Raw genomic sequence first — 12,124 nt, forward strand, 5'->3', positions numbered from 1 at the left:
TACCTGGGTGAAACCACGGGGCGTCTTCTAGTAATTTATAAAACAAATCTATAGAGCTTTGTTCCATGATCGGTATTCATAAAAGTTCTCTTTCACTTTTTTTAAAAGAGAGTAATAAGTAAAAGCGATTCAAAATTAGAATGCTGCATTTGAAGCGATTTATGAGTAAGTAGATGCCTGAGACGTGATCTATACTGGGAACTAGGTCAAACTGATTAGTGAATGGAAAATTTAAGGAAGAAAGTATGAGGAGACTAAGCTGTTTCGCAGGTCTTATAAAGCTTTTCATATTTTAAAGAAGTATTAATTGAAATTGAGAGGTACAAAATGATAGTAGTATAAAAGGAAGGTTTTAGTAGTTTTTCATCTATCTTCTGTAACTAATTTAAAGAGAAAAGCTTCTACTAAAAATATTTTAACACTTAACTTTGCGAACGGATTGAGGACTAATGCATGCTAAGTTTAAATTATCATTTTTAATGTTTTTATTTATAATTGTATTTTTGTGTGCAATAAAGTATTTCTCCTTCTTCTTCTTCTACTTCATACAGACGAAAATATTATATTTGTTGTCTTTTCGTACTTCTTTTACCCACGTGTGTCTGTAATATCGTCATAGCCATATACTTCAGAATTACAGGTATAAGCGTATTAGTGTACCCTAGGTGAGCTAACATAGACGTTGTGGGGGCGACCCCAGGGGGGGTCTTTCACCCGCTGAGTGTCGAATTTAAACACTATGCGTTTGAGAATTTGACACATAGCGGGTGAATGGTCAACTGGGGGTGCCCCAGCAACGTCTATGAATTGAAGTAGGTCTCTAAGCTGCTCTACTATTCATAGGAGATGGAAATACTTACCCTTATACCAAAATATCGTCCCCAAGTCATGAGGGCCCTGACTCAGGATGCACGTGAGAGAGAGAAGGCTGCCGGTCTTCACGTACAGGTCTGCGGGGCCGAGGACTTTTGCTTTTGCTTCTGTACAAAAAATACTTTGAGTTAAATTAGAAGACTTATTAGCTATAAATCAAACCTGAACCCGGAAAAATCTAACAAATATACAGACTTACAAACAAAATCAAATGAGTTATTATAATAAAAGTGTAAAATAAAGACTATTACTAGCACAGTGACCTTTTTTTTAAATATTCAATTAATAAATAATAATATTTTAATATGGAACTTTAATATCTTACGATTTTAAACTTATTTTATGTCTCTAATATACATAGTAGAACTGAAGAACTGTCTAGATTAATATTTTACACCGACGTCATTACATTATTTTGAAATCGCCTAACTTTATACAACAGTATTAAGTAAAGACAAAAAATAGGTATTTGTATAAAAGTTCCTACCAACCCGAATATCTTACGAACACTAAATATATTGTTATTTACATTGACAGTGACTGAATGAAAAATTACCTAATACGCACAAAATATTACACATCATACACCACATAGGTAATGCTCTGTTTTTGTATTGATTAATTGATTCGTCCGGAGCAGGGAACACGGAGAAAGATTTATAGCTTTCGATAAATATTTCTAATTAATCTTTCGCCGCCTACACCTAAGATTAATAACTCAGCCAGGAGTACGCCTCTTTATTACGGAATTGCCTATATTACGACCGTGTTTGGAGAAGCAATTTCGGAACTTTCTCATATACTGTAGTTTCGTTGGTTTACGCTGTTACAAAGGGGTTAAAATGCATACTCAAAATTTAGTGAAGGTTAGGAACTAACAACATTTTTGGAGTAAATTTCAAATGATTTGCAGTGAAAAATACTTTCCTAAAATACTGTGTTTGTTAAACCTACACGAATGAGTAGTTTTTTAATAAGTAGGGATTCAATGAATTAATTATTGTTATATTTTGGGCCATAAGACAATAATTCCAGATGAATTATTATTGAAGTTTTATCCAAAAATAGTAATCATATCCTAATAGTAATAGAAACGCGAAAATTTGTATGGATGTTTGTCTGGATGTTTGTTACTCTTTAACGCCGCTACTACCTAACCGATTTGTAAACTGAGCCTTCAGATTTTCAAGTAAAATTACAGTACGGTACAAAAAACCTGTAAATGAAAACGTCCCCAACCTTTTATTTACAAAAGTTGTTTGTCCTTCGTCAAATGAATGTCAATCACAAGACGTTCTACAAAATTACGAATAGAGAGTTCAACAATTCTTGAATAAGCCACAAAAGCTTTATATATCTACACAACAGGCAAAATATTAAAATGAGTATGACCTCCATAAAGAATTCGAAACAAGGTGGAATAATAAACAGAGAAAAAATAAACTCATAAAACGCGTACTTTAACATGAAGCATATTATAGAAGTGAGAGAGAAAGTAGAAAATGTGCTCAGGATAAAGCAAGACAGAATTGCTGATTAAAAAAAATTGGCATTAAACCTAAGCGCATTCTCGTGACCTTCTCGATATTTTCATTCAAACTGATTGAACGCAAGGTTAAAATATTTTTTTAATTTTATCTCCGAGACTCGTATTAGTCCAGGATCCGGCGTAAGAAATATATCGTTATACCCTCATTCGACGATATATAAGAGAAAAGAAATAAATGATAGAAAATATTTAACAAATTGTAAATAGGCTGCGGCCGTACTAATCGATATTTTTTTCATCATACCACATTGGTAAATTTTAAAATAATATGCACTAGATAACAATAACTCACCTGTTTATATCTGGCAATCCCACAATTGCAGTGGTGAAAGAAGACAACCTTTACGTTTTCGGTATATTTTTTAAACTAGAATCCCCCATCAGTTATTTAGTTCTTAAGTGATAACACATACGTAAAATACGTGAGAGCCTATTTTATGTTTACTTAGCTCACGCCGCGCAGTTTTACCAGCGTGGTTCCCTTTCCCGTAGGAATACGGCGATAATATAAAGCCTTCCTCGATAAAAATAGGCTATCTAACCTTTCCTGAGATTAACGCGTATAACCAAACAAACTCTTCAGCTTTATAGTATGAGTATAGATTTATTGCATTCAGTTGCCTTTGATCTAGTCATGGGTTCCTAGATTTTGTATGTATAATGTATCTGATCTGGCCGCATTTTATTTAGGCAACATTATATGTGTCACTAAATATTATCTATCATTTAATTTTTAACGGTATCATATAACAGATGAGGGTCCATATTTGTAATGACGGAACTCAGACTATAATTGCCGTAGTGCCCATCATTAATAATGTGTTAGATCATTATATTAATTAAGCCGATACGATTGATTCATTTCTTAATTAAAAGTATGGATGGAAGTCCATATAGCATTAAATATAAAATAGTTTCCCGTGTTTATAAGCGTTGATCATAAAATTGCAACGAATTTGTTTTAAACAAAAGTATTATGTAACTTTCGACATGTATAAGCAATAATTCTTTAAAGTCTTTTTATGATACTTTACACAACTATAGTAAGTACATGGAACTAATTACAAACCACTAAACTGCTAAAAATAAATTAGCAAACAATATGAAAAATAAAATATCTGATTCAAAAACATAATCTTCTCTATAGAGGTTTTAAGGTATTTTCTTAGCGACTTTTTGTAATACCTCTAAGTCGATAACCAGTGAGACTGGCACTGAGCAATCTTAGTTGGGACGAGGCGAAATTGGTTTTCTCTTGTATTACTCACTTCACCTTTTTTCACTGATTGAATAGGTTTATAGCTACTTTTTCTTAGTATCATTATCAAGTTTATATTTGTCGACATAATCTAAATTATGAGAGCCTATATTAAAATTTCACGACGTTTATTTAGCTACTAGCAGACGCCCGCGACTTCGTCGTGAATTCAGTTTCGCATAAATCCCGCGGGAACCATGGATTTTACATACTTTCACACTTACACACACAAACTTTCGCCTCTACAATATTAGTGTGATTTTATTTGATTCCTTTTCTGGATCATCATCATTCATTAGTTTTTGGTCGTACGCCAGCTTGCATTGGAGCAATGTGGTAGGTCTATGCTCCATATCCTCACTCTTCAATGGAGGCAGACCTGCTGGCCTATTCACTATTTTGGTCTTTATCATTTTTTTTTATTTTATTAAACATCAAATCACTTGACAAAGTGTCATTTACCAACTGTGTGATATCCTCAGCATACGTCAAATATAGTGAATTATCCTGCAGGTCCTGTTTTTGACCGTTAAAAGAGGCACATAATGATGAAAAATTATGGTTATGTGTACCTATTACTAAAGATTTACTACATCTCTAAGCAACCCGCTAAAACCGAATTAAATTACGAAAAATGTACACACATAGGCTTTGAAGGTTCATGAGGCGTAAGATAAAGCCTAAAAACGCTACAGCGTAGTTACGCACGTAAAACTTTTATGACAAGGTAAAATAGGCACTGCGAATACTTAATAAGGTATCGGAATAATTAAAAGCAGTAAGAGAATAATAAAGTGAGAAAAAAATCTCGTAAAATCCGCACTTTAATCTCGTAAAACACGAATAGGCTAGATATGAGGTAAATAAATATCTTGTAACAAAATTGAGATTAAAGCCTTACTTCTTGTGGCTTACTAAATATTTTATTCAAGGATTTAATCTTCCGCGCGCCGTAATATATTAACAGCTTTGATGAAAAACATAAATGTACAATGTTAGCTGATATAATAAAAAATGAAAAAGCGAATATTTCATCTATAATATTGCAAAGAGAAAACGAAAATTTTAATTATTGAAAGATACATTGTTCTTAATGAACATTGGTTACGTATTATGTATAATGTTGCAATCAGTACAATTACGTATCTAATTAATGATAGGTATTCAACACAACTAATTCTGAAAACATTTACATCTACGCAAATAATGTCGTAGACTAATTTTAATAGCAACTTTCGTCAATGATCTTATAGTGAAAAGCTACGACAGCTTGAACCAAGGCTCGGCATCGACCGTACGTACAATTTTAGCAAAAAGCTCCGTTGACGAGCACACTTCGTACTCTGAACGTCGTAGGTGAAAACATCGACATTTATTCTCTTGTACTATGGGTGAACTCACAAAGATTGCTGAGTGGTGTATTTGATATAGCCACTAGTATTAATTTTTAGATGTATATATTTAGGTAAATAGAGTTAAGTTTTAGATTTATAATATAGTGCTAAGCTAGCGAATTAGGCTACTTTTAAGTTATGATGATAAAAAAATAAAGGGTCAAATACAGAAGGAATTATATTTACATTTTATTAACTTTTGACAATATAGAGTATCTATGATATTAATATTGTTATATATATATAAAATATTTAAATATATTATAGAATTATATTTATACAAAAAACAGGTATTTTATGATATTATAATCTTAAAAAACTAATAGCGAACTTCTTAAATTATTTAAAGAGCTCAATGCAATGGTATTTTTTCTTAAAGAATTCTTAAAACTTTTAAAACCTACTAAAGAAAGGAGCAAATTGGAGCGTAGTGTCGCCAGCGAGACTGCAATCGGCATAAGTTTGCGACAGTTTTCCGGATAATGAGTTCTAGATTAACACCGGAACTTTTAATTTTAAGTTACTATAGCGCTTACTCTAATGATTAAAAGTTACTCAGTGCTACTGAAATAATATACATAGAAGCACGTATTAAAAAAAAAACAAATGTATATATGTAGTTAATTTAATAGCTTTAGGTAGTTAATATAGATAAATACGTAGTTTTTATATTATTTTAAAATAATAATGTTTTTATACATGTATGGTGAAGCGTTTTCACTAGTGGTCTTTATAAATCACCGAGAAAATCCTAGACGCCAGGATATGTCTATTGTACACTAGCGCACGCCCGTGACTTCGTTCGTATAATTTTAGTTTTTCACAAATCTCCCGGGACGGGAACCATTGATTATTCTGTTATAAAAAGTAGCCTATTTGCTCAATAACTTCTTTTGACTTTAAGCGGAAGTCCAATTAAAATAGTTTCAGGCCCGGACAAACAGACAGACAGACAAACATTTTAAAAAGCCTTTTTATGATTTGTTATTGTGTAAATATAAGCAGAAAATACGGTTATTTTGAAATTACAGTCATTCTTTAATTTTAATTATAATGTATATTGATTGATAAAACAAATTAGGCAGAGATTGACATTATAACAAATTATTTTATACAACAAACATATTATCATGCATGTGTAGTGTCATAGCCTCAATAGTTCAACGGTAAGAACGGTCGGACTCATCACCGAGGGGTGGTGGTTCGATCCCCGCCCCGTTGGTCTATTGTCGTATCCACTCCTAGCACAGTCTTTCCCGACTAATTGGAGGGGAATGGGAATATTGGTCATATTTAAAAGATATTGCAAATATTCTTTAAAAAAATTAAATTGCATTAACATTACAATATAATAAGAAATAAGATTTAATTATTAAGTTATTCCTTGTAATTATACAACTTAATTAAACAGGCAAGAAGAACATTAGAAGCGCATTACCAACAAAAGTCGCGAATAATTTGCATAGTAATGTGACCGTTATAATGCAAGTGTTGGCGACAACAAAATACTTTTAATTTGTTCAAGAACCCTCCAAGTTTTAAAAGCGGAGTGTTGTAAAAATTCTTATACTTCCTTTCATTCTATTTTATTCGACTACGCAATGCGGAGAGTTATTGAATAATGGGGAAAAGAGAGAATAGAAGTAATGGGAGAATATAGAAAATTTATGCAGGAATAATTAGAGTTTATTTGTTATTATTATTAAATTAAACTATATTCATGATACTGAAATCTTTACGTGTTAATATTTAATAGATATTCTACCGTAATAAATTATAATCTATAACAATCACCTACTGACACAGGTTTTTACTTAAATTTAAATCTCGGCCCTTTTAGTTAATGTTATGTCAATGAACCATTTTATTTTCATTTTACATTTCAAAATAGACTTATTTTTGTGACATTACTATATATTTTTTTTTTTATTTGAAAGTAGATTTTACGAACATAAATATGAATTGACTTGGGTATAACAAGTGGCGTGCACTTCATACACGCATTAAATTACTTCTTAGTGCTATTAAATACAGATTTTTCCAGTTTGCTTAAGTTCATTACCGTGCATATCCTGATCGACAACCTTATGCACGCCACCTGGTATAACCGGTCAATTTAGTAGATAATTTTATATTTTCTAAATTAAGTGGCTTAATGGCTCAAGTTTAGTCTGGTTAAACTTCAGATGTTTCGACTTCCAATGCGATCCGGACTTATTAAAATATTCAAAATGATAACTCTAAACAGTAAGAACAAGCGAGGAGAAGCGTTGTGCATTGCTCTTCGCTTTAGACGTATCCGCATACTTTGAAAGTTGTGAGGTTAATGCTTAAATTTTCCACGTCGTTAAAGAGGCAAGATGCCAGGCAAGCATAAACTAGACAGAACAACCAAGTCGCAGTGTCATGCCGCCGTATAGTCTGCGTTTGTCGCGAATTTACGATAACTTTTCGAACAACGGGGACCAAGATTAAAGTTGGAAGTTTAATGATTAGGAAATTCCAACCTAATTTTATTGATGTATTCCTTATAATAATACTAATAATAATATATCAATCCATATTAGGCTCACTGCTGAGCTCGAGTCTCCTCTCAGAATGAGAGGGGTTAGGCCACATAGTCCACCACACAGGCCCAATGCGGATTGACAGACGTCACACACGCAGAGAATTAAGAAAATTCTCTGGTATCTCGTCTGAAACACGTGATATTTATTTTCTTAAAATGCACACAACTGAAATGTTGGAGGTGCATGTCCCGGACCGGATTCGAACCCACACCCTCCGGAATCGGAGGCAGAGGTCATATCCACTGGGCTATCACGGCATACTCAAATACAGCAGGGTAAGGATCCTATAAACTTACAACACACAGTCACAAGTCCTGGGATTTGATTGGGACTTTTCTTCCTGTTACTGTAGTCGTTAATATAAAGAAGATGCATTAGTTTAGTTCTAATAAGTAATTAATAAATCTATTTACTAATTAGACTAATTGGAGGTCCACAGACGAGGATTTCAAAATCATATTTTATTTAAATCTTTGTACATTATGAGTGTTTTATTCTTTGGTAGAGTAAAATAATGTATTGAAAAAGTAAAAAACTAATCTAGAAATAAAGGTGAAAGTTTAAATTATCTTGTTCTGATTTCAATATTTTATTGAAAATTACTTGTTTCTACTGTAATTGTACATTTAATAATTAAAATTAGCTTGTTTAATAACGATTCCAACAACGCGCGCGCGAACTCCTGGAGTCGGGCCCCATAGATTTGCGCAAAATGGCCTGAAACATATCAGTGGCTTTAGGTAGGTGTCACATAGTCAAATACAGCAGGGATCCTCTAAACTTACACCCGGGTCACAATTCCTGAGATCTGATTGAGAATTTTCTTCCTGTAACGCGATTTTTGATCTTGGTTTCCTTTACTTTTAATTTCTGCCCCTGTTCAACAATGATTTATTATCTTTAAATCCACTTCTGAGAGAGAGAAACATCTTATTAGATATTTGTAATGACTTTTTAATAGCAAAGTACAAGTTATGAAAAATAGCTGGCGTTCATTTTAAAGCTGTCGCTATTATGATTTTAGCAGCAGTTTTCTGCACGAAAAATTAAAACTCTCTCTTTATTTTAATTATAGTGGAAAATTTATAGTGCTAAATTTAAATCATAATCATAATTGCTTTTCCAACTTTTATATCTTTGTAAAGGGTACTTATTAAGATTTTTTTTTACAAAAACCTATGAAAGTGAAAGTTAAAAGTTGTAGTAAATCTTCTTGTAATAATTTCTAGGAGTTAGAAGAAGTTTCCTGGTTACAATGAGGCGTGAGATTTAGAGTGGAAGTTTTGCGTTTAGGGGAAAGATTTTATGATAATGTATACTTGCAATCTATCTATACTATAATAAAAGAGTAGAAATCGAGTGTCTGTACTTTGACCAAATTTAACTAAAATCAAGTTAGGGCGATTAGAAATGAGCAATAGAATACAAAAATATTTTTTTTAATTTTCTTGTCTGTCTGTCTGTCTGTCCTTCTGTCTGTATGTTCGCGCTATTCTCTGGTTCTACTGAACGGATTCTGATGCGGTTTTCACAAATAGATTAAGCAAAGTTCAGGGCAACATATAGGCTTTGTTTCATTAAGATCGGACAGATAGAAAAAAAGTTATCTTGAAAAAACCGGATTGCTCAAATTGATTCGCAGGCGTTATTTGGAGAAACGAGTTTTCCACTAAAACTGTGTAATATCGACATTGAGGCACATATTCTATACTCAACTGACCAATTTGTTTGTTTATTTGGTTGAACGCGCGAAGCTAATCTCAGGAACTACTTAATCTATCTATCTATATCTATATCTATCTATCTATTTATCTATCTATCTATCTATCTTCTATCTATCTATCTATCTATCTATACTATAATAAAAGAGTAGAAATCGAGTGTCTGTACTTTGACCAAATTTAACTAAAATCAAGTTAGGGCGATTAGAAATGAGCAATAGAATACAAAAATATTTTTTTTTAATTTTCTTGTCTGTCTGTCTGTCTGTCCTTCTGTCTGCATGTTCGCGCTATTCTCTGGTTCTACTGAACGGATTCTGATGCAGTTTTCACAAATAGATTAAGCAAAGTTCAGGGCAACATATAGGCTTTATTTCATTAAGATCGGACAGATAGAAAAAAAGTTATCTTGAAAAAACCGGATTGCTCAAATTGATTCGCAGGCGTTATTTGGAGAAACGAGTTTTCCACTAAAACTGTGTAATATCGACATTGATGCACATATTTTATATACTCAACTAACCAATTTGTTTGTTTATTTTGTTGAACGCGCCAAGCTAATCATAGGAACTACTTGAAAATTCAGGTACAAATTGGATAATTCTTTTTGTGTTTAAATAGTCACATTGTCTGCTTTTTATCGTATAATGGTATGCAAGTTTTATTACTGTTTCAAGCAATAACTACTTATTAGATTGACCTAAAAGGAAATCATTCATTTTGGGCCTTTATGAAAGTGCCGGCCAACAAACAAAAATAGCACGAATTTGGCACAATAGCTAATCTACACTTTTGTCAAATTCTGTACATGTATTCTGTACTGTAATTAGAAGATATTTTAAAAAAATTTATAAGAGGGCATTACAATCGATACAAAATATTTATTTCGATTTCTTGTGTCTGTCCGTATTTTTTTGTTGACCGGGCATCACGCTGAAACTACTGAATGAATTCAAATGAAACTTAGCACGGTTTGAGAATATAATATGGAGCAGGATAAATATACTTTTTATAACGAAAATAAAATCTGAAGGTGTTAAAAGTTTGTATGAAAAGTCCTCCTTTTATCCTGGTCAATTTACCCAAGAACAAAAAACGCGCGGCCTTTGACCACGCACTTTATTATAGACCGGCCTTCGGCCGGGAGCTTATAATAGGGCCTCCGACCGTGGTTACGGCTGGGTATTTTACCCAATCACAAAAAACGGAACGTGCGGCCTTCGGCCGCGCACTGTGTTGTAGCCCAGCCTTCGGCCGGGAGTTTATGATACAGCCTTCAACCGTGACTACGGCTGGGTATCTTACCCAAGCAAAAACGAAGCGCGGCCTTCGGCCGGGTGTTTGTGATATGGCCACTGATCGTGGCTACGGCTGGGCATTTTACCGATGCACAAAAAACGGAACGCGCGGCCTTCGGCCGCGCACTTTATTGTACACCGGCCTTCGGCCGGGAGTTTGTGATATGGCATCTGATCGTGGCTACGGCTGGGCATTTTACCGATGCACATAAAACGGAACGCGCGGCCTTCGGCCGCGCACTTTATTGTACACCGGCCTTCGGCCGGGGGTTTGTGATATGGTATCTGATCGTGGCTACGGCTGGGCATTTTACCGATGCACAAAAACGGAACGCGCGGCCTTCGGCCGCGCACTTTATTGTGCACCGGCCTTCGGCCGGGGGTTTGTGATATGGTATCTGACCGTGGCTACGGCTGGGCATTTTACCGATGCACAAAAAACGGAACGCGCGGCCTTCGGCCGGGAGTTTGTGATATGGCATTCGATCGTGGCTACGGCTGGGCATTTTACCGATGCACAAAAAAGGGAACGCGCGGCCTTCGGCCGCGCACTTTATTGTACACCGGCCTTCGGCCGGGGGTTTGTGATATGGCCTCTAATCGTGGCCACGGCTGGGCATTTTACCGATGCACTAAAAACGGAACGCTCGGCCTTCGGCCGCGCACTTTATTGTACGCCAGCCTTCGTTCGGGGGTTTATGATATGGCCTCTGATCGTGGCTATGGCTGGGCATTTTACCGATGCACAAAACCGGAACGCGCGGCCTTCGGCCGCGCACTTTATTGTACACCGGCCTTCGGCCGGAGGTTTGTGATTTGGCCTCTGATCGTGGCTACGGCTAGGCATTTTACCGATACACAAAAAACGGAACGCGCGGCCTTCGGCCGGGGGTTTGTAATTTGGCCTCTGATCGTGGCTACGGCTGGGCATTTTACCTATGCACAAAAAACAGAACGTACAGAACTTTATTGTACACCGGCCTTCGGCCGGGGGTTTGTGATATGGTATCTGATCGTGGCTACGGCTGGGCATTTTACCGATGCACAAAAACGGAACGCGCGGCCTTCAGCCGCGCACTTTATTGTACACCGGCCTTCGGCCGAGGGTTTGTGATTTGGCCTCTGATCGTGGCTACGGCTGGGCATTTTACCTATGCACAAAAAACAGAACGCGCGGCCTTTGGCCGCGCACTTTATTGTACACCGGCCTTCGGCCGGGGGTTTGTGATATGGTATCTGATCGTGGCTACGGCTGGGCATTTTACCGATGCACAAAAACGGAACGCGCGGCCTTCAGCCGCGCACTTTATTGTACACCGGCCTTCGGCCGGGGGTTTGTGATGTGGCCTCTGATCTTGGCTACGACTGGGCATTTTACCGATGCACAAAAAACGGAACGCGCGGCCTTTGGCCGGGGGTTTGTAATATGGCCTCTGATCGTGGCTACGGCTGGGCATTTTA

General features: G+C 35.7%; 1 protein-coding gene across 2 annotated transcripts in view; it reads right to left on the minus strand.

Moving 5' to 3' along the window:
• Positions 1-12,124, minus strand: part of LOC112045376 (zwei Ig domain protein zig-8-like) — an 80,074-nt gene that overhangs the window by 13,543 nt on the left and 54,407 nt on the right. The window contains exon 5 of one of the 2 annotated variants that reach the window (XM_052887612.1): positions 861-977. In XM_052887612.1, the coding sequence (XP_052743572.1) occupies positions 861-977 (117 nt within the window). Of the gene's footprint in view, positions 1-860; positions 981-12,124 lie in introns of both variants that reach the window. The other variant, XM_052887610.1, reaches the window with a different exon arrangement.

Source organism: Bicyclus anynana, chromosome 2, assembly GCF_947172395.1.
Source record: "Bicyclus anynana chromosome 2, ilBicAnyn1.1, whole genome shotgun sequence".
In the NCBI taxonomy this organism is placed as follows: Eukaryota; Metazoa; Arthropoda; class Insecta; order Lepidoptera; family Nymphalidae; genus Bicyclus; species Bicyclus anynana.